Consider the following 23,474-nt stretch of genomic DNA (forward strand, 5'->3'; position numbering starts at 1 on the left):
TGGAATCTGATTGATTGATTGCTTCTGTGGACAGGTGTCTTTTAAACAGGTAACAAGCTGAGATTAGGAGCACTCCCTTTAAGAGTGTGCTCCTAATCTCAGCTCGTTACCTGTATAAAAGACACCTGGGAGCCAGAAATCTTTCTGATTGAGAGGGGGTCAAATACTTATTTCCCTCATTAAAATGTAAATCAATTTAACATACTTTCAAAATCGGAGCTAGCAAGCTAGACAAGCAGTCATCATCATGAATCACGTCGACAATCTACTGGCAAATCCTTTTCAATCCTAGTCATATGAAGTATCGGTGCTCATTGGCCATTGGACATAAACATTACACAACAAGTTGGAAATTGCAAATTCAACAATGAGTGGTTTGGAAGGAATCAGTGGCTAACTGCAATAGTTGCAAAACAATCACTAGCTTGCTGTTCAGTGGAGTGGAAGTGTGGTGCAAGTTTGTGTTTAAGTATATTTAAAATCAAATAGTTTTAGACTTTTACTCAAGTACTATTTTACTGGGTGACTTTTACTTTTACTTGAGTAACTTTCTATTAAGGTATCTATACTTTTACTCAAGTATGACAATTGGGTACTTTTTCCACAACTGCTAATTATGACGTTTCTGCGCTAAACTAGGTTGAATATTTTCTTAAATAGAACTCCCTTCAGTCCAGGATCCCATAGTTCTTGAGTTGATTTCTCTCGCAAATTATTTGATTTCTCTAGAGAATTGGTGGGTTGGGCTCACAAAAATACAGAATTAAGTGGAATTCAAGTAATTGAACCAATGTCAGTCAATAATCGTGCAGCACTATTTATTAGAGGCACAATGATCGCAATTAGGCCTATACTATCTCTTTTGAATAACTGCTTTTTCTTCATAAGGACACGTCTCAATTGCTTCTAAGAGGCCAGTATTTTACACCACGTAGCACCTGTTTTACTACACCAGTTCCTTAGGCTACCATCACATGGGTCACAGCAGAGTGACATTTGAATCCACGACTCTATCCTCTCCAGAAATGTTGTTAATATGAACAACTGTGCACTATAGCTGTGCACTGTCATGTTAGAATACACTTGTTGGAAGAAATAATACATTTCTCAATACTACCCCACTTTTCCAGAATGTTAACCATTGATGCCCATTTAACTAATGAATTCAATTTCTTATAAATTCCTAGACACACTCCCTAGAGTACCAAATATTCTTTGTTGTCTTTATTAAGGTTAAGTATATTCTTGTAGTGCAATCCCCACGTTCTCTGCTATACCATGTCATGGTTAGCTTTACCTTCTTCCTTATCTGGTTACATTTGCCTTGAGTTATCACAGTCAAACAGTCACGTGTGTCCAAGAGCCAAACTTAACCATCTTTGTATATAGCAACCACACCCCAGGAACCCTATTTGCCTATTTGTTGGCGATGATGAATGCAGCAGAAAGTCTCTAAAACCCTTCGAGTGTTACAATGAGGACCCTAAGCTTTTACCTTACCTTCATCCTTCAGTCGTCTTTGACCCCAAAGCCTTATGTTGCAGGTGAGATAAATAAATTTCCTCTTAGACAACATCCATTTATTTGTTCGGGATATTCATTGGGTGTGTATGTTGTTTTGATCTAGTCTAGAATTATACTTTTTTCAGAAATGTATATTTTTTTTACAATAGAAATGACCTGACCATGTCAGTTGTAAATAGTCCCAATAGTACCATCCCCGAAATATTCATTTTTTTTGTCTAGACAGTGGTCAGTTGAAGAGACATATTTCAGTATATTCTGTGCCAGAGAGTCAGATATACTGTAACAGTACCCACTGAGCAAAACACAAGCATCAAAAAGGGTGAGGGTATTGCTGATAGCCTTGCTTTACCTGAAAATATATGAAGTTATATTGCATAGGCTTAAAGCCATGATAAAAAAAAGAAAGGAAATTACAATATTATATGCCATTATGTCAAAACGGGATACGGCTCGCTAAATTTCATTCAGCTGAAGTAAATTTGACCTGAAGTTCATTGCATTAATTTGCAGCTGCTAATGGGACTTTGACAAAATAAAAGTATACAGTACCAGTGTTCCTTATGTCTGACCTTGCTCCAGCAAAGCAACAACACACTAGACAGAGCCTACATGCCTTATACTCACAACAAGAGGTATCATGTGAGTTTTTGGTTTAAAATGCTTGTAATGTCTGTTTGCAAAGGAGTGGACTGGGAAACTCAGAATGTGTCATGTGAGTCCAATACAACTGATAGGTAAGGTATCAACAACATTTTCAAAACTTCTGTTCACCAGCATTTATATCCAAATGTGTTTTGAATGCAGTTATTTGAATTGTGAGTGCAGTTATTTGAATTGTGAATGCAGTTATTTGAATTGTGAATGCAGTTATTTTAATTGTGAATGCAGTTATTTGAATTGTGAATGCAGTTATTTAAATTGTGAATGCAGTTATTTGAATTGTGAATGCAGTTATTTGAATTGTGTAACATGCATTATAGATTTTTTTTCAATGTAGTATTTCAATGATCCAGGTTTGATAAGCATCATAGCGTGCAAAACCTATGACCTTTTAGGACCTTTGTAGCATAATCCAAATAACATGCCTAAATCACCTTGTTGAAAATGAGGAACTATGAAGATATTGTTCTTTTTTTCTAACCTAGTTCTGGTTTTGTCAGGTACATACTGCCACCAACTGAAAAGACTCCACAGGGCCTTGCCTCTTCACTAACATACTCAGATACTGTAGGATCCAGTGCTGATTTACATGAGCATGTCAAGCCACAGAAAGCCTGTGCAGTGTCCAATAGTGCCAAGTTGTGGCCCGTGAAAGCCCTTATCACATCTGAGTCACATTGTAGGCTGTTTGGAAATGTCAGTGTTAGCCATATTATACTAAGGAGGTACTGTGAAAGTGGTTTGAAAATGATTTTGTACCTCGTTCAATCAGAAGCTACTCGTTTGGTGGTGAAAGTAATAACAGGTTTATTAGAGGTTGTCACAATGTCTTTACACTTGTTCTCTAGTCTTTTTAAGACAGTCACACCAAAATCATTAATCCAGATTGACTCTGATAGAATTGATCAACACGATACTGTATCTGAGGTAAATGTGTCCTATGGTCATAATGTAAATGTGAGGGACATTTTGATTTATTCTGACCACCAGAATATAGTGATCCTGGAGGATGACCCTGTAGTGATGGAGTCAGCCTCCTTCCTCTTTGAGAAGCGCCCCTCTGTGTCGACTCTACTGAGGTACCACAAGGGGGCGCTGAAAGTCCTCAGGGGCTCTCAGACCCGTTTGACCAGAGACAGTCGTGTCCTACTGGTGGGTCATGGCAGCAAGGGCAGTGATGGTGTGGCCAGACTAGGAGGTTATGGGCCAGAGGAGCTTGCCAAAGTCGTGGTGGCCATGAAGATAGAAGATGGGCATCTGCACACTCTCAGCCTGGTGGGCTGTGCACTAGGAAAGGACCTCCAGTTTGCAGAGCGGCTGCTACGAGCGCTCATCTCACTCAACGTGGAGACCAAACTGCACCTGAGGAGCTCAGCACTATCCGTCAGGCCCAATGGAGAGAAGGTGACCAGGGAAGAAGGGGTCTGGAGGGACAAAGACGACAGTAAGAAAGTCATCGCCCAGCTGGACCAGAACGGTAACCTGCTGACCAGAGTGGAGGGAGACGACAGAGGACAGGTCATTCCCAACTACCAGGGGCACGCCCTATACATACAGACTTTAGAATGGCCAACCCACCCTCAAATGTTTGTCTCAGCAAACTTGCGTAAGAAGTACACCTCAATTGACTGTTTAGAGGGGCTTACATGGAGCCTGTTTTTTGAGGAAAATGAAAGAAGGCGCGCTCCAGATTACATACCAGTGCACGACCAGGGGAACCTCACGTCCGTGTGGCTGGCTGACCACCAACCCATGGAAGACATTCCCATCAAGCACCTCACCACCATTCTCGATCTGCTGGTGGAGATCAGGTACAACGCCAGGGAAGACGCCGACTTTGACTTGTATTACGTTCTGAACGACTGCATCTTTAAGGTGCAGAGGAGAACCTTCTACGCCTCCCTGGTGGGGAAGTACATTCATTCTAACCATCTGGAAGAAATTGAGAAATTCACTGATGCTTTCCGGCACCAGAAGGAGGACTATTCCCTCCAAGAGCTTAGACAGGGGCTCAAGGCATCCGAATTCAACAACTTCTGCCGCCAGACGTTCCAGCTGCAACGATGTGTCCAGGACTGTGAACGCTGGGGCCACTACTTCATGGCTGCTGTGTTCTCTGCATCCGTCCGAAACTTCCGCACATTCTCGCTCTTCCTTATGAGTGTTATCGCTTGCGAGGTGGGCCGATCCCAAGGCTCTGACAGCTCGCTCTGTACAGCCTTTGTTGGGGATGACCACCCTATGGTAGGGGACGACCCTTGGCTTGAACGCAGTAGACGTGGGTTCTATGGCTGCACGGTGGGCAAAGCTGAGGAGATGATGACCAAACGAGACACACTCGACTGGCTGGATCAGGTTGTTTCCAAGGAGAATGCCCTCTTTGCCAAGTCCAAGCAGATTATGAGTGGCGTCGACCACGACCAGGAGACAGAGCTCGATATCTTCGGGAGGGTCAAGGTCATGAATAAATACGTGTTTTCATCTTACCTTGAATTCTTTCGAGGAACGCCAGAGGGGAAGAAGCTGGCCAGAGGATGCAGAGCATGAGGATAGTACATGGCTGCTAGATGACCTAAACCCTATTCAATGAGATTGCAAAATTGTAATCATTGTTACTGGCTAATTTCCGTTGAATATGGGAGGCAAAATTATAGTTTAATTGATGTCTAATTAAGCAATATGGGCCGAGGGGGTGTGGTATATTGACCAATGTTTTACGACTAAGGGCTGTTCTCATGCAGAACACGAAGAGGAGTGTCTGGATACAGCTCTTGGCCGCGGTACAGTATTTTGGCCATTTACCACAAACCCCTGAGTTGCCTTATTGCGCTTATAAACTGGTTACCAACATAAATAGAATAGTTAACAAGTATTTTTGAATCATAGCCGTGGTATATTCAGGCTCCCGAGTGGCACAGTGGTCTAAGACACTGCATCCCAGTGCAAGAGGCGCCACTGCAGTACCTGGTCCGAATCCAGGCTGCATCACATCCGGCCGTGATTGGGAGTCCCATAGGGCGGCGCACAATTGGCCCAGCGTCGTCCGGGTTTGGCCGGGGTAGGCCGTCATTGTAAATAAGAATTTGTTCTTAACTGACTTGCCTAGTTAAATAAAGTTTAAATAAAAAGAATAACAAATATTGTCTGATATACACACACACACGGCTAAAATGCAGTTTCAGCCAATCATCATCCAGGACCCAAACTACCTGGTTTATAATTAATGTCTCATGTCTATGTTAATCTCTATGGGCAAAATGCTGTTTCAAGAAACATTTGTGTGTGGCATTTAAATCCATCTCCACTTATTTCCCGAAGTAGGCCTAATTGTGATTGGTGTGGTGTGTGGTTATCAGTTATGGGCAATTATCCAAATAATGAAACATTCCTTAATGTTTAGGCCATCAAGTTTCCAAACCTGTAAGGAATATTGTTAGATTTAGCACCATTTGCTTTTATTTAGCACAAAATGATATACATCAGAATATGGTTCTAGCTAGTATTGGTACCAGTTTATTGACACAAAAATGTATAATCATTTCTGAGGGTAATTTCTGTACTATCTATTAAATATTCATCCATCCAGAGATTCATCCTTTGAGTTCTGGGTTGGTGTGTTGGCTAGGTTCCGTAAGGAATACAAAAGGCCTAATTAAGTAAGTAAGTTGCTGTGTTGGCTTGGTTTTTTGAATAATTGCGAAGCATAATGTGACTGTAAAAAACTGTATCGCTGACTTAGGAAGATACCATTGCTTTTAGCATTGGGGATTGTATTTCAGAATTTTAGAATGGCATTCTCCGTACAGGGATTCACTAGACCTGCTAGCACTCATGCAAAAATACTGCTTCTAGTAGCTGTCATGGATGAATGCAAATCTACAAACTGTGAAAGTTTAGATAAGACATTCACATTGAACAATTCAAAATGAGCTGATTAATTTGACAATGTGATGTTCAGAGGTTGTATGAAAATGTGTAATAAATGACATTTGCCTAATAGATAATACTGTAGTAAAAGTGTAACAATTACACACTGAATATGATACGTGTGCTGTATAGTTGTGACAACTATACACCTTCTAGTTCATACACTGAAATATGTATATGATGATTTTTTTTTTTTTATCGCAAAATGTATTTTGGGAAATGCTTATCTGTCAGTGGGTAATATGTCGATTAATGATTAAAGTGCTAATTCAACCAAAATAACTCATAATAATGGAGGTCACCACTGTTGCAATATTTTATTAGAACATTTTTGGTCATGTTTTAAGATGTTATTACAATGGCCAGAATAAAGAGAATTACAAAGTATAAATACAAAACTGCAATACCACAGTGGGGAAAACATTGTTTAAGGAAACATGCTATGGGGACACTGCATCACCAGTACTGTATGTATGAGACTACTGGTGGCTCAATGGTGCTTTCCACTAATGTGTACTGCCATATGTAAATTCATATTTATTTCTTGCAAAGCACCTAAAGCTGGCTCGTGGTTTTCTGGTTTCACTTTGGGTCATATGTCATCTAAGGATTCTTTGTAGTGGTTACACTGGTAGTAGGCCTATAGGAAAGCCGTTCAGGGTTTGAGAATGGGGATATTTGAATAGAAGGGATATTTGGATGGAAAGACCAACACTTATAACACTCAGGGAGTATAACAAAAATCCTGTAAACCAAGTGGTATAGAGCTAAGAGATGAGCACTGCTGGCACTACCAAGCATGGGAGATGTACATAAAAAGGCCTGTAGTGGAGGGGGTGAGTACTATGTGAGTGTCCAGGTCTGGATGGGAGCAGTGCGGTGAGAAGGGCTACTGACACTGGGTGGGATACTATGAGGCTGTCTGGTTCCCCCTGGCTCACACCACCGTCAGAAGGCATGGACCTCACAGGAGCACACAGCTGCACTTGGACACCTTCTCGCTGCTGAGAAGACCATGCTGCGTGGTGGCCAGTGATTGGATCAAGCCCCAGAAGTGTTTGAAGGTGATTCCCTCGCCGTCCGACACACCCATCTGTCTCATCACCTCGCCCAGGCCTTGCTCTGAGCCTCCAGTCTGGGGGAGGGAGGGAGCACAAAAACAACTCTTCATTATATGGACACGATATTTAACTTATTGACAGGTAATAAGCAATTAAGTAATCATGCATAGACATGTATTAGAAGCAAGTTAGCAATTAGTCTATTACAATTTTGAGTGTATAACATTGTTGCCTACATCACTCAGTAGGCTACATTCATAACAGTACTGCTATTCCCATCAGTAATTATTGTATCAATCATTAAACTGAATAACTACTGTCAACATGTTTGACTTCATAATCTACTATTGGCATCTCTTTAACTGTATGCAGCTCTATAAATACAGCATGTGAGTACTTTGTCAACTAACCGTGTCACATGTTTTAGGCTTTGTTACCCTCTAGTGGTTATAAACTCAGCCAAAAAAGAAACGTCCCTTTTTCAGGACCCTGTCTTTTAAAGATAATTCGTAAAAATCCAAATAACTTAACAGATCTTCACTGTAAAGGGTTTAAACACTGTTTTCCATGCTTGTTCAATGAACCATAAACAATTAATGAACTTGCACCTGTGGAACGGTCGTTAAGACACTAACAGCTTACAAACGGTAGGCAATTAAGGTCACAGTTATGAAAACTTAGGACACTAAAGAGGCCTTTCTACTGACTCTGAAAAACACCAAAAGAAAGACGCCCAGGGTCCCTGCTCATCTGCGTGAACGTGCCTTAGGAATGCTGCAAGAAGGCATGAGGACTGCAGATGTGGCCAGGGCAATAAATTGCAATGTCTGTACTGTGAGACCCCTAAGACAGCGTTACAGGGAGACAGGATGGACAGCTGATCGTCCTCGCAGTGGCAGACCACGTGTAACAACACCTGGACAGAGGGCTTGTAGGCCTGTTTAAAGGCAGGTCCTCACCAGACATCACCGGCAACAACGTCGCCTATGGGCACAAACCCACCGTCGCTGGACCAGACAGGACTGGCAAAAAGTGATCTTCACTGACGAGTCACGGTTTTGTCTCACCAGGGGTGATGGTCGGATTCGCGTTTATTGTCGAAGGAATGAGCGTTACACCGAGGCCTGTACTCTGGAACGGGATCAATTTGGAGGTGCAGTTCCGTCATGGTCTGGGGCGGTGTGTCACAGCATCATCGGACTGAGCTTGTTGTCATTGCAGGCAATCTCAACGCTGTGCGTTACAGGGAAGACATCCTCCTCCCTCATGTGGTACCCTTCCTGCAGGCTCATCCTGACATGACCCTCCAGCATGACAATGCCACCAGCTATACTGCTCGTTCTGTGCGTGATTTCCTGCAAGACAGGAATGTCAGTGTTCTGCCATGGCCAGCGAAGAGCCTGGATCTCAATCCCATTGAGCACATCTGAGACCTGTTGGATCGGAGGGTGAGGGCTAGGGCCATTCCTCTTGAAATGTCCGGGAACTTGCAGGTGCCTTGGTGGAAGAGTGGGGTAACATCTCACAGCAAGAACTGGTACATCTGGTGCAGTCCATGAGGAGGAGATGCACTGCAGTACTTAATGCAGCTGGTGGCCACACCAGATACTGACTGTTACTTTTGATTTTGACCCGCCCCCTTTGTTCAAGGACACATTATTCCATTTATGTTAGTCACATGTCTGTGGAACTTGTTCAGTTTATGTCTCAGTTGTTGAATCTTGTTATGTTCATACAAATATTTACACATGTTAAGTTTGCTGAAAATAAACACAGTTGACTGTGAGAGGACGTTTATTTTTTTGCTGAGTTTAGATGTCTTAAAGTAATGATGGAAAGCATTCCAGCTGACTACCTCATGAAGCTGGTTGAGAGAATGCCAAGAGTGTGCAAAGCTGTCATCAAGGCAAAGGGTGGCTACTTTGAAGAAACTCAAATATAAAATATATTTTGATTTGTTTAACACTTTTTAGTTACTACATGATTCCATATGTGTTATTTCGTAATTTTGATGTCTTCACTATTATTCTACAATGTAGAAAATAGTAAAAATAAAGAAAAACCCTTGAATGAGTAGTTGTGTCCAAACTTTTGACTGGTACTGTCAATATTTACAAAAACATATATGGGGGATTGGAAATGAAGCAGACAATTACATTGATGGACACTACAATCTATTTTCAATATTAAAGCTGATCTAGCCCCCCCCCCAACAAAGAAAGTATAATAAAACATGTCCTAAAACACTGTAGTTACTCCACAATACTAACCTAAATGACAGATTAAAAAGAAGGATTCCTGTACAGAATATGCATCCTGTTTGCAACAAGGCACTTAAGTAATACTACAAAATATGACACTGAATGTTCTTGAGTGGCCTAGTTAAAGTTTTGACTTAATCGGCTTGAGAATCTATGGCAAGACTTGAAAATGGTTGTCTAGCAATGATCAACAATCAAAAACAAATGAATACATTTTGAATTCAGGCTGTAACACCACAAAATGTGGAATAGATTTTAATTCTGAAACGTGATAAAGCCGCCAGCCAGGCATATGCAAACACAGTGGATATTTCTGTCTGCTGGAAACAATAGGAAATTGATTTGGGAAAATATTTCCTGTCCTGAACGCTGCACCACAGCTGAGACAATAATAAAGAGCTGTTTCCTGGAATCCCATTTAAATGATGTGATCATTATTTTCCCTTTGAAATAGACTCTGGTTTTGGATAAGTCTAAGACTGGGCATAATGAAAAACATATGGACTTGGTAATTAAGCATAATATTCACTTCAACAGTTGTGTATACTGCCCCCTCCCCTTAACCTCAATTGCCTTTCACAACAAATATGTCCTAGCTGTTGTGGCCAACTATTGTGTAGTAGAAATACTCTACTTGGCTGTCGCGTTTATGGTGGATGAAGTTGACTTGGTGCAAGGAGTCGTATTACAATAAAACAATTTTCTGCTCTGTTCATTTGGAAAACAGTTATTTATTTATCTGTCAGTTTGTTTCACCCCGTCTAGATGAAAGATCAACCTTGAGCCTTCCTCACTTGCTCATGTATTTGAACCGGCCATTTCCTGTTTTTCAAAAGCATAGCTAGCTTTGTCACCCTCTGGTAGATTCAGACTCATCCTGGAAAACCGCCTTAGGCCTGAGACAACTAAGCAGCCAGTTCCAACATGAATACATGGCAAGAAAGATTGGCCTTTTCAGTGATTGAAATAAAGCATGTTTAAAACTCAATTGGTGACTGAAGCACAGTAGATTACAGAAACCTTGTATTTGTATTGAATCTGGCAACCGACGCCTACAGGCTTTTCCTGAGTGTTTGTTTGGGAGTCATAGGATGCGGTGTGTACTGTGTGTGTGTGGTTGAGTGGGGGGGGGGTAAGAGTCAGAGCCACGCCCTACTGGTAGAATCAATGGCAGGTGTGGCCAGGGAGGGTGAGGGCAACGTAGCCGACCGTTGTAGCTTATGTACCTTGACTAAGTTGGGCAGCTGGGAGGCGAGGAGGTCTTTGAACTCTTTGGTTTGGAGCGTGGGACCTTTATTGGCCGCAGCGGCATGGAACTTTGTGACCAAAGTGTTGATGGCCTTTTCCAGGTCGGAGTGCTGCGCCAGAGGAGGAGAAATAAACGTGTTAGGGTGGGGGAATCAAATAATATAACAATAAGGAAAGCGTCCTTTGAAGTTTATTATTATAATAGATCATTAAGAAAGAAAGAAAGTTAACATATTCATCAGACAGACTCCCCAGGTTCGTGCCGAAGTGTACCGACCTCCACTCAATTTAGTCCCAAATACCAAAACAATCAGACACACTCACATCCGTCCTCAAGTGCATATCTTGCATGCCTCCATGCGTCAGAAGTTTACGCAAAGACGACACTCCGATGTTTAACCCTGTCCTTGAATTACTTCATCTCAACAACATCGAACAACACTGCAGCATTCTTCTCCGCACATATCACGCACTTCTCCATTCAGTTAATTAACTTGCACCTTTCACAGTATCAGTGTCACTGAAAGCTTAGTGGTTAACCAAAAAAATTGTGAGAAACAATACGAGAACAGTTATACTCCAACAAGATCAGTTATACTTCCAGGTTACACATCACCTGTTTGGAAAGTAGACGGTATGTTTGTCAGTGGAATATGAAACTGTGTCACACAGACCTGTTAAGTTGGTCATTGTGAAGGTCATCATTCCATACTCTCTTTAAACCAACATCCAAACACCCAATCTATTGTAACTGTTGGGTTTTTGTTCATACTACTTTTTATTTATATCCTAAATCACTGACATTAAATAACTGTTCAGGGACTTTGCTATGTCACTCACCCCTATTCAAATAGATATTTGAATACGCTATTGAAATGTGAGCATCTGTGGGTGGGGCGGGAGGAGTAAGTTTAAGTAATGAGAGACTATTGGAAGGCACATTCAGACAACTGGTCTACATGTAGAAGGTACTGGAAATACCCGCAGATTGGGGTAGCTACAGTATGACAGCTCAACCCCTCACTGTTTATTTTCAGGGTGTGCCAGGGGCGAACTGGCCATCTGGCATTTGCAGATGGGCTGTTCAATTTTTAGCCCATCGGGCCTGTCTAACTTAGATTTTTCACGCAAAACGAACTGGCTAATAATGGGGGCCTATCTGGGAAAATGAGCCAGTATGGGGGCCTCGAGGAAAAACTTGGCCAGTGTCTTAGAAATGCCAGGGCCGATTTATGGTCCGTGCCCTGTTCGTGTATGGGAGGCTTGAGCAACAGGGAGAGGAATCAGTGGTGACTTCAAACTGTATTCTCTTAAACACTAAACCAAATTCATTGACACATCCAAAAACAAAGTTGTTGTTTCAGTTTTCAGGGTAGGAAATAATGTAGAATAAAAAGCCTGCCTCACTAGGCCACCATAAAAATCTCGTGGTAGGCCTAATCCTACTACAGTGTTCATTTTATAACGTTTCCACACATAGCTCACCGCAGCCAACAAAAGTCAGAAAATTGATACAGTACGTAACAATGGTACGGCGCTTGCTCGCCGACAGTAAGCATCGCATTGTATGAATGTCTGTCTGTATTTCTGTTCGTCTAGCTGTCATCCCTCACACACTAGCCTATATTCAAAGAAGGTTTCTGTGTCCTAGGCCATGAGGACAGATTCTGAATGGACTGATTGCCACCCCGTGCTTCCCATTTCCATACACGGTCTCTGTCTATTGACACAACTGAGAATTGCTCCTTGCTCCCTCATCAACATATGGCTTAGATTAATTTGTTATTGGCCATATTATTTGATGCTGTTCCAGCATGCACACTGATCAGTGTATTCAAATGATAACTTGTAAACTCGCGTTAAGAGTGCATGGAAAGTTGGCTATATGCAAACGCGCCTATAAAAATAATACGATCTCATGGACTGTGTCATGATATAAATTGGATAGCATAATATGTCAATGGAATTTTGGTTAAACTACATCTGTGCCACTTCCAACGGTAATCAGACCGATGCGTAGAAGTTGGGGGAAGTTATCACCAAAAGAATGCAACAACTCCATTCCTTGCTTCTAGGACGAGTAAAGCCACCATCTCTTCAAGTGCAACGTTTCGACAAGTGCTGATTTTAAAATTGTATAGTAGGCCTACCTGTTCAGCCATTTGGATCGTTTTGTGCTGTCCTTTTTCAAAGTTAAGTTTTCTCTCTGCGACGTTCGGTATGCTAATTGTTACTTTTCTCGCTCAGTGTTCCATTGCTTCCTAAATCCTCCCACTCCCCCAAAAAAATACAACTGCAACTCGATTCCACCTTCCGTGTCAGTCGAGAAAGATATGGGGAAAATTATAGTGCGCTCAGTGTAACTCGATGCATTGGGACTGTAAACTTCACGAGGCAGAAAGTCTACATACAGTCATATAGGCCTACCACCCTTCTTTTAACTATTATTGCGAAGTTCTCTTTTGTTTCGAAGTATTCCACGTTTTGCAGTGAGTAGCCTACAGAGTTCTGTATTTAAAATGTAGGCTATTCAAGAATAGAGCCTGCGTCTGCGTCACTCAACATCTGGAAACATTTAGCAAAAGTTGAAACAGTCTGCAAGTTTAGGCTGGAGTTTTTCTTCTTTATTGTTGTAAATTTTAACCCCTCATATAAGCCTACCTATTTTATGCAGTTTCTGTAAAGCTTTGAATATCCACCAAAATAATACATTTCCCAATATTGTAAGAAACCTTTTTGAACCATGCACGGACGGTCCCCATTGGCATTTTTTTTCGAGGTCGTTTATAATAAAAGTCGTTTGTCACTGTCTGTTCCAATTTCCATTAGCCCTACATTCACTTTGATAAGTCATCAGAGGTTGAGAAGGAAATGCTGGAAAAAGCGATGCGCTCACAATGAACAGGCGCGACCACATTCTTGAAAGCCGGTTTCATGACTATAGAGACAGAGGGGTGGGCAGACATGGGACTAGATAAAACTGGATCTGTCCATTACCTTTGTTTTTAGGCCATTGCTGAAATGATACATCAAATCAAATGTATTTATATAGCCCTTCTTACATCAGCTGATATATCAAAGTGCTGTACAGAAACCCAGCCTAAAACCCCAAACAGCAAGTAATGCAGGTGTAGAAGCACGGTGGCTGGGAAAAACTCCCTAGGAAAGCCAAAACCTAGGAAGAAACCTAGAGAGGACATCCCTTTTAATGAGCATTTCTCCTCTGCCAAGTTAATCCATCCACCTGACAGGTATGGCATATCAAGAAGCTGATTAAACAGCATGATTACACAGGTGCACCTTGTGCTGGGAATATAAACAGCCACCCTAAAATGTGTAGTTTTGGTACACAGCACAATGCCACAGATGTCTCAAGTTTTGAGGGAGTGTGCTATTGGCATGCTGACTGCAGGAATGTCCACCAGAGCTGTTGCCAGATAATTTAATGTTAATTTTTCTACCATAAGCCACTTCCAACGTCGTTTTAGAGAATTTGGCAGTACATCCAACCAGCCTCACAACTCAGACCATGTGTATGGTGTTGTGTGGGCGAGTGGTTTGCTTATGTCAAGGTTGTGAACAGACTGCCCCATGGTGGCGGTGGGGTTAGGGTATGGACAAGCATAAACTACGGACAACGAACACAGTTGCATTTTATCTACAGTGGATTTAAAAAGTCTACACACCCCTGTTAAAATGCCAGGTTTTTGTGATGTAAAATAATGAGACAAAGATAAATCATGTCAGAACTTTTTCCACCTTTAATGTGACCTATAACGTGAACAATTCAATTGAAAAACAAACTGAAATCTTTGAGGGGGAAAAATGACAAATAAAAACCTTACAATAACCTGGTTGCATAACTGGGGATGTGGCTGTGTTCAGAATTAACCAATCACATTCAAACTCATGTTAAATAGAAGTCATTACACACCTGCCATCATTTAAAGTGACTCTGATTAATCACAAATAAAGTTCAGCTGTTCTAGTAGGATTGTCCTGACATTTTCTTAGTTGCATCTCAGAGCAAAAGCCATGGTCTGCAGAGAGCTTCCAAAGATTCAGAGGGATCTCATTGTTGAGTGATATCAGTCAGGAGAAGGGTACAAAATAATTTCCAAAGCATTACATATACCATGGAACACAGTGAAGACAGTCATCATCAAGTGGAGAAAATATGGCACCACAGAGACATTACCAAGAACTGGACGTCCCTCCAAAATGTATGAAAAGACGAGAAGAAAACTGGTCAGGGAGGCTTCCAAGAGGCCTACAGCAACATTAAAGGAACTGCAGGAATTTCTAGCAGGTACTGGCTGTGTGCTACATGTGACAACAATCTCCCGTATTCTTCATGTGAATGGGCTATGGGGTAGGGTGGCAAGACGGAAGCCTTTTCTTACAATGAAAAACATCCAAGCCCTGCTGAAGTTTGCAAAAACAAACATCAAGTCCCCCAAAAGCACGTGGGAAAATGTGTTATGGTCTGATGAGACCAAGGTTGAACTTTTTGGCCATATTTCCAAAAGGTATGTTTGGCGCAAAAACAACACTGCACATCACCCAAAGAACACCATACCCACAGTGAAGCATGGTGGTGGCAGCATCATGCTTTGGGGCTGTTTTTCTTCAGCTGGAACCGGGGCCTTAGTCAGGGTGGAGGGAATTATGAACAGTTCCAAATACCAGGCAATTTTGGCACAAAACCTTCAGGCGTCCGTTAGAAAGCTGAAGATGAAGAGGAAGTTCACCTTTCAGCACGACAACGACCCAAAGCACACATCCAAATCCACGAAAGCATGGCTTCACCAGAAGAAGATGAACGTTTTGGGATGTGGCTGACCAGTGGCTCTCAATGGCCAATACATAGAATAATCAATTCAGGGTTTATATACATCATTGGTCCAAACCCGTTGCTTCGCACTACCACCCACCTCTGTTAAACACATGCTTGTAAAAACGAGTTCATGTCATAATCGAAGACCACAGTAAAACGCTTAGTGTGTCTCTAGAATGCGCAGCTGTTTGGTTTCATATGCGTGTTCAATAGCGACTGGTATCCCTGGGGAGAAGGGTGTGTCCTCCCTTCAGAGCTTTCGAGCTTTCGAGCCATTCCTCCTCGCTGTCTTCCAGAAAAACAGACGCCCAAATTTGCGAAGACACGGGAAGTGGATTTAAGAGCCTGATTAGCCCTAACTGAGGTATCTGTCAATGTCTCTGGTACGATGTCTCGTTGCAGAGACGTTTAGGCCTATGTTGAAATGACACTGTTCAGGAGACTAAGGGATGGCCTACACCAGGGCTATTCAACTATATTCTTACAGGGGCCAGATGTAAAAAAAAAAGGTTCATTGCAAGGGGGCCGGACATTTTCCACATGCGATTATTCTTCGGAAGAACTGTTTTTAAAAAAGCAACGCACACACACACCAATAAAGCACTTTTATTAACATTAAATGTTGCGAAAAGTATTTAGGAAAGAAGTGGAGGCCTCTCAACCAACGTGACTCGAGGTGCACTCAAAACATTTGATAATCATTGAAAAGGAAAAGGCACAAATGCTGGCTCACCGTTTTTTAAATGTAATTTAAACAATAATTACAAGCTTATTAAAACGAATTAGGTCATTTAAAAAATCATCTGAAAACGAAGCATCTCAATAAATAATGCAAAGTTATGTCAAATCAGGTAATGACAATATCCAATCTGAAGGAAGTAGGCTTTGAATTAATTTCCTTCCTGTTTTTTTTGTCACAATTCCTTCTAAAGAGTCATTGTGAGCATGAGAGAGGCAAACAGAAGGCACATAGATGTGTTCCTGAGAGTCGTTGCATTCAGGAAGGGGGTCATAATATTTTGTACAAACGTTAAAGCCAAGTTCATATAAAGAAAAAACATACTAAAATATAAAATGATCTTTAATGACCTTAAGATTAAAAACTCCCTAAGAAGGATCCTTATGAGTACAGTATGAGTAAATACAAGCAACTTCATACAAGACACACACACACACACACACACACACACACACACACACACACACACACACACACACACACACACACACACACACACACACACACACACACACACACACACACACACACACACAGATATTATTTTGGGTAGGCACACACTCTGGCACAGGCAATTCAGTGCAGTCTTCCAGTCTTCCACATAATTAACTTTCAGACAGTCATACCCTTTGTGTTGTAATAGTGTCATTATCTGTGGTCTCATTCCACTGTCTGTCTGTCTGTCTGTCTGTCTGTCTGTCTGTCTGTCTGTCTGTCTGTCTGTCTGTCTGTCTGTCTGTCTGTCTGTCTGTCTGTCTGTCTGTCTGTCTGTCACTTGATGAGTCTGAAAAGAGCGATTTGAACTGTTTGGACTACCTTTCAATTCTTTGACAAAGTCTGCCTGTACTTCTATAGTCTTGAGTCCCTAAACGACTGAGTCTCACAGTTGAGATATGGTGCAGCAATTTGGGGGCGTCGTATCAAACTCTTGGTCTCATGCTCAAGGCAAACAGGCTGTCCCAGTATTTGTAACTTTTTGGGGTAGTTCTTGTTATGTGCTTACCAGGTTATTCAAATATGGAAATATTTTGATTGCTTCCACAAGGACATCATATCGCTTATATTTTAAATCAGAATTATGTTTCACTATGAAAGAGAGAGAGATACTGTTAGATTTTTTTCAAGTGAACCCAAAAAAACATCCAGCCAAACAACTTTTCCTCTCCCTTCAGTCACCTCATTATTACGGAATGCCAGAACCTGTTAAAACTTGCAGCACAGTGAATTGAGTATGTTCCGGTCTTGTTTACATACTTGGCCATAGACATTGCTGCAACTTATGTGTGGCTCAACACCCTGTCATGAGGTGAGGTGCTGATATAGCTGATGAGAACCTGGCAGGATCCCGTTTCGCAGGCAGTCAAATGGATGAGTACAGTGTAAGGGTGCGTCTCAATAGTCTGAAGTGGCTTCCTCTCCTTCCTCTCCAACCGGGTATACTTTCACCTGTTTTTCAGTGTAAACAAAGAAGATGTTGAGAGGAAGGCGTTTTAGGTTATTGAGATGCACTCATAGATTTCCTGCTACCCTCATCCTCTACCCTTGAGGAAACATCAGGCACCCTACAGGGCATAGAAGGTAGCACAATTTAAATACAGAACAAGCAGCGTTATCACTATCAATCCTCAGGTGCTGCATTCCGTCTGGTTTTCATTTCCCCCTGCACCTGATCGATTAAGCAATAACTGTCCTGAGAGGGTGTGGTATATTGGCCAATATACCACGTTTTTTAGGCAGAACATCAACTGGAGTGCCTGGATACATCCCTTAGCCGTGGTATATTGGCCATACACAACAAACCCCCGAAGTGCCTTATTGCTATTATAAATCAAGTCAAATGTCCAGGTAGCCATTTTATTAAATGTTCAGCAGTCTTATGGCTTTGGGGTAGAAGCTGTTCAGGAGACCTTTGGTCCCAGACTTGGCGCTCCGGTACCGCGTGCCGTGCGGTAGCAGAGAGAACAGTCTATGACTTGGTGACTGGAGTCTTTGACAATTTTTTGGGCCTTCCTCTGACACCACCTAGTATATAGGTCCTGGATGTCAGGAAGCTTGGCCCCAGTGATGTACTGGGCTGTAGCGCCATACGGTCAGATGCCGAAGGTAATGGATAGGGGTGTAATGGTTCAACAAACCCATGGTTCGGTACCTATTGCAATTTTGGGGTCACGGTTTGGTTTCGGTACAGCGGGAAAATGAAATGCCAGTGTCACGATTGTCGTAAGGAGTGGACCAAAACGCAGCGGGAAAATGTATACTCATCTTCTTTTTTTTATTTGAAGAAGGAAAAACAAAATAAACACGTATACAAAACAAACGACTCCAAACAGTCCTGTCAGGTGCAACAAACACTAAACCAGGAAATAACTACCCACAAACCCCCATAGAACAAACACCCCTATAAATAGGACCTTCAATCAGAGGCAACGAGAAGCAGCTGCCTCCAATTGAAGGTCAACCCAATAAACACCACATAGAAATAGACCAACTAGAAATAACATAGAAATACACTAACATAGAACATAACCCAAACAATCCCAAAACACCCTAAACAAACACCCCCTGACACGCCATGACCAAACTACAATAACAAACAGCCCCTTTACTGGTCAGGACGTGACAGCCAGCAGTTACTGTAGTTAATTTTTGTTTATTTAAGAAAATACAGAAGTGTTGGTATTTCTGATTCCATATATGATCATGAGTCATATAATGCCTGATGAGAGCTCAATCAGGAATTCCAACACTTTGTATTTTCTCAGACATTGTGTCGGCCTATGCTATAATGTTTTCTTACAGAGAAAAAAATGCTCACTTGTGTAACTCTCATAAAGGTGAGGTGTCTGTAGCACTACTTTTTTTGGCGTTTCCGTCTTTCTCAGGTGGTGGGAATACTGGGGTGATGTCGCCATAAATGTGTCAACATGTTTGAGGGATTGGTAGCTGCATAGGTTATTCTGGTTGAGCAGTGCCAACATACTCTCTCTGTCCATCGCCATTGTAATCTACTACAAAGTCAAACATTTCCAAAATTTGAGATTTAAATTATGGAGAATCCTTCTGGTTAATCAACCCCACCACTCGCCATCATAGAGAACTAGTTCTCGGCAGCACCTCAAATCAAATCAAATTTTATTTGTCACATACACATGGTTAGCAGATGTTAATGCGAGTGTAGCGAAATGCTTGTGCTTCTAGTTTCGACCATGCAATTATATCTAACAAGTAATCTAACAATTTCACAACAACTACCTTATACACACAAGTGTAAAGGAATGAATAAGAATATGTACATAAAGATTAATGAATGAGCGATGGCCGAACGGCATAGGCAAGATGCAGTAGATAGTATAGAGTACAGTATATACATATGAGATGGGATATGTAAATATTGTTTAAAGTGGCTAGTGATACATTTATTACATACATTTTTCATTATTAAAGTGGCTAGAGATGAGTCAGTATGTTGGCAGCAGCCACTCAAAGTTAGTGATGGCTGTTTAACAGTCTGATGGCCTTGAGATAGAAGCTGTTTTTCAGTCTTTCGGTCCCCGCTTTGATGCACCTGTACTGACCTCACCTTCTGGATGATAGCGGGGTGAACAGGCAGTGGCTCGGGTGGTTGTTGTCCTTGATTATCTTTTTGGCCTTCCTGTGACATCGGGTGGTGTATGTGTCCTGGAGGGCAGGTAGTTTGCCCCTGGTGATGCTTTGTGCAGACCTCACTACCCTCTGGAGAGCCTTACGGTTGTGGGCGGAGCAGTTGCCGTACCAGGCGGTGATACAGCCCGACAGGATGCTCTCGATTGTGCATCTGTAAAAGTTTGTGAGTGTTTTTGGTGTTTTTGGTGCTGCGCCTTCTTCACCACGCTGTCTGTGTGGGTGGACCATTTCAGTTTGTCCGTGATGTGTACGCTGAGGAACTTAAAACTTTCCACCTTCTCCACTACTGTCCCGTCGATGTGGATAGGGGGCTGCTCCCTCTGCTGTTTCCTGAAGTCCACAATCATCTCCTTTTGTTGACATTGAGTGTGAGGTTATTTTCTTGACACCACACTCCGAGGGCTCTCACTTCCTCCCTGTAGGCCGTCTCGTTGTTGTTGGTAATCAAGCCTACCACTGTAGTGTCGTCTGCAAACTTGATGATTGAGTTGGAGGCATGCATGGCCACGCAGTCATGGGTGAACAGGGAGTACAGGAGAGGGCTAAGAACGCACCCTTGTGGGGCCCCAGTGTTGAGGATCAGCGGGGTGGAGATGTTGTTTCCTACCCTCACCACCTGGGGGCGGCCGTCAGGAAGTCCAGGACCCAGTTGCACAGGGCGGGGTCGAGACCCAGGGTCTCGAGCTTAATGACGAGTTTGGAGGGTACTATGGTGTTAAATGCTGAGCTGTAGTCGATGAACAGCATTCTTACATACAGTGGGGAGAACAAGTATTTGATACACTGCCAATTTTGCAGGTTTTTCTACTTACAAAGCATGTAGAGGTCTGTAATTTTTATCATAGGTACACTTCAACTGTGAGAGACGGAATCTAAAACAAAAATCCAGAAAATCACATTGTATGATTTTTAAGTAATTCATTTGCATTTTATTGCATGACATAAGTATTTGATCACCTACCAACCAGTAAGAATTCCGGCTCTCACAGACCTGTTAGTTTTTCTTTAAGAAGCCCTCCTGTTCTCCACTCATCACCTGTATTAACTGCACCTGTTTGAACTCGTTACCTGTATAAAAGACACCTGTCCACACACTCAATCAAACAGACTCCAACCTCTCCACAATGGCCAAGACCAGAGAGCTGTGTAAGGACATCAGGGATAAAATTGTAGACCTGCACAAGGCTGGGATGGGCTACAGGACAATAGGCAAGCAGCTTGGTGAGAAGGCAACAACTGTTGGCGCAATTATTAGAACATGGAAGAAGTTCAAGATGACGGTCAATCACCCTCGGTCTGGGGCTCCATGCAAGATCTCACCTCGTGGGGCATCAATGATCATGAGGAAGGTGAGGGATCAGCCCAGAACTACACGGCAGGACCTGGTCAATGACCTGAAGAGAGCTGGGACCACAGTCTCAAAGAAAACCATTAGTAACACACTACGCCGTCATGGATTAAAATCCTGCAGTGCACGCAAGGTCCCCCTGCTCAAGCCAGAGCATGTCCAGGCCCGTCTGAAGTTTGCCAATGACCATCTGGATGATCCAGAGGAGGTCATGTGGTCTGATGAGACAAAAATAGAGCTTTTTGGTCTAAACTCCACTCGCCGTGTTTGGAGGAAGAAGAAGGATGAGTACAACCCCAAGAACACCATCCCAACCGTGATGCATGGAGGTGGAAACATCATAATTTGGGGATGCTTTTCTGCAAAGGGGACAGGACGACTGCACCGTATTGAGGGGAGGATGGATGGGGCCATGTATCACGAGATCTTGGCCAACAACCTCCTTCCCTCAGTAAGAGCATTAAAGATGGGTCGTTGCTGGGTCTTCCAGCATGACAACGACCCGAAACACACAGCCAGGGCAAATAAGGAGTGGCTCCGTAATAAGCATCTCAAGGTCCTGGAGTGGCCTAGCCAGTCTCCAGACCTGAACCCAATAGAAAATCTTTGGAGGGAGCTGAAAGTCCGTATTGCCCAGCGACAGCCCCGAAACCTGAAGGATCTGGAGAAGGTCTGTATGGAGGAGTGGGCAAAAATCCCTGCTGCAGTGTGTGCAAACCTGGTCAAGAACTACAGGAAACGTATGATCTCTGTATTTGCAAACAAAGGTTTCTGTCCAAATATTAAGTTCAGCTTTTCTGATGTATCAAATACTTATGACATGCAATAAAATCCAAATTAATTACTTAAAAATCATACAATGTGATTTTCTGGATTTTTGTTTTAGATTCCGTCTCTCACAGTTGAAGTGTACCTATGATAAAAATTACAAACCTCTACATGCTTTGTAAGTAGGAAAACCTGCAAAATCGGCAGTGTATCAAATACTTGTTCTCCCCACTGTAGGTATTCCTCTTGTCCAGATGGGTTAGGGCAGTGTGCAGTGTGATTGCGATTGCGTCATCTGTGGACCTATTGGGGCGGTAAGCAAATTGGAGTGGGTCTAGGGTGTCAGGTAGGGTGGAGGTGATATGATCCTTGACTAGTCTCTCAAAGCACCTCATGATGACGGAAGTGAGTGCTAAGGGGCAATAGTCATTTAGCTCAGTTACCTTAGCTTTCTTGGGAACAGGAACAATGGTGGCCCTCTTGAAGCATGTTGGAACAGCAGACTGGGATAAGGATTGATTGAATATGTCCGTAAACATACCAGCCAGCTGGTCTGCGCATGCTCTGATGACGCGGTTGGGGATGCCGTCCGGGCCGGCACCTCACAAAAGGACAGTTTGAAATGTGCCAAGTAAGATTCTAATTTTGATTACAACGTGGAACATTGCTACGGGGACTTGCTTTCATTCAGCCACAAGAGAATTAGTGAGGTCGGTCACTGATGTTGGGCGATTAGGCCTATATGCATTTAGCACTCAAATCTCAGCTGAACCGCGAGGTAGACAATTATTGTTTTAGTAAAGTAAAAACCAATAAAACAGTAGATTATACCATTTTGAATATGCTACACATCAAAACAACTAAAGGTATATTTTATTTAATTTGTTATAGACAGTTTTTAAGGACACGTAACTGTGGATAATTTGGCCAATATTGCTTGTTTATTGATGGCACTGTCAGTGCCCAGTTGGAGGTGTCTTTCTCTCTCTCTTTCTCTCGGATCTGAACGGGTCTCTCGGATCCCTACCAGCACGGGTCTGTTTGGGTCTGTTTTCCACGGTCCTTTTCGGAACTGGTCTGAAGGTCCTCGGGTCCATTCGGAACGGGTCTCAGTGAAATTTGTATTTATTTATGCATAATTGGGCTAGGGTTTAAAAAAAAAATGTTTTACCTTTATTTAACTAGGCAAGTCAGTTAAGAACAAATTCTTATTTTCAATGACGGCCTAGGAACAGTGGGTTCACTGCCTTGTTCAGGGGCAGAAAGACAGATTTGTACCTTGTCAGCTCGGGGATTCAATCTTGCAACCTTTCATTGTACGTATTGCAAATTCGTAAACAAATGATACAAATTGTAATTCATAACATAACATACCAAATGGGTGATGGACATCCACAATTTAATACATATCATATGAAACTTAACATATCATACT

The 23,474-nt window shown here is 42.3% G+C and overlaps 2 protein-coding genes across 3 annotated transcripts; one reads left to right on the forward strand and one right to left on the reverse strand.

Moving 5' to 3' along the window:
* The first annotated feature begins 1,411 nt into the window (after positions 1-1,411).
* Positions 1,412-6,415, forward strand: LOC106570157 (uncharacterized). Its single transcript, XM_045694720.1, has 3 exons — positions 1,412-1,544; positions 2,210-2,261; positions 2,688-6,415. Exons 1-3 carry the CDS (start codon positions 1,475-1,477, stop codon positions 4,732-4,734), a joined length of 2,169 nt encoding a protein of 722 aa, XP_045550676.1. The 5' UTR covers positions 1,412-1,474; the 3' UTR covers positions 4,735-6,415.
* On the reverse strand, positions 6,407-13,461 carry LOC100196669 (S100 calcium binding protein V2-like). Of its 2 annotated transcripts, none has more exons than XM_045693627.1 (3): positions 13,417-13,461; positions 10,663-10,794; positions 6,407-7,249 (listed from the first exon to the last, which is right to left on the reverse strand). In XM_045693627.1, exons 1-3 carry the CDS (start codon positions 13,450-13,452, stop codon positions 7,079-7,081), a joined length of 339 nt encoding a protein of 112 aa, XP_045549583.1. In that variant the 5' UTR covers positions 13,453-13,461; the 3' UTR covers positions 6,407-7,078.
* Positions 13,462-23,474: the final 10,013 nt, after the last annotated feature.

Source organism: Salmo salar, chromosome ssa14 (assembly GCF_905237065.1).
Source record: "Salmo salar chromosome ssa14, Ssal_v3.1, whole genome shotgun sequence".
In the NCBI taxonomy this organism is placed as follows: domain Eukaryota; kingdom Metazoa; phylum Chordata; class Actinopteri; order Salmoniformes; family Salmonidae; genus Salmo; species Salmo salar.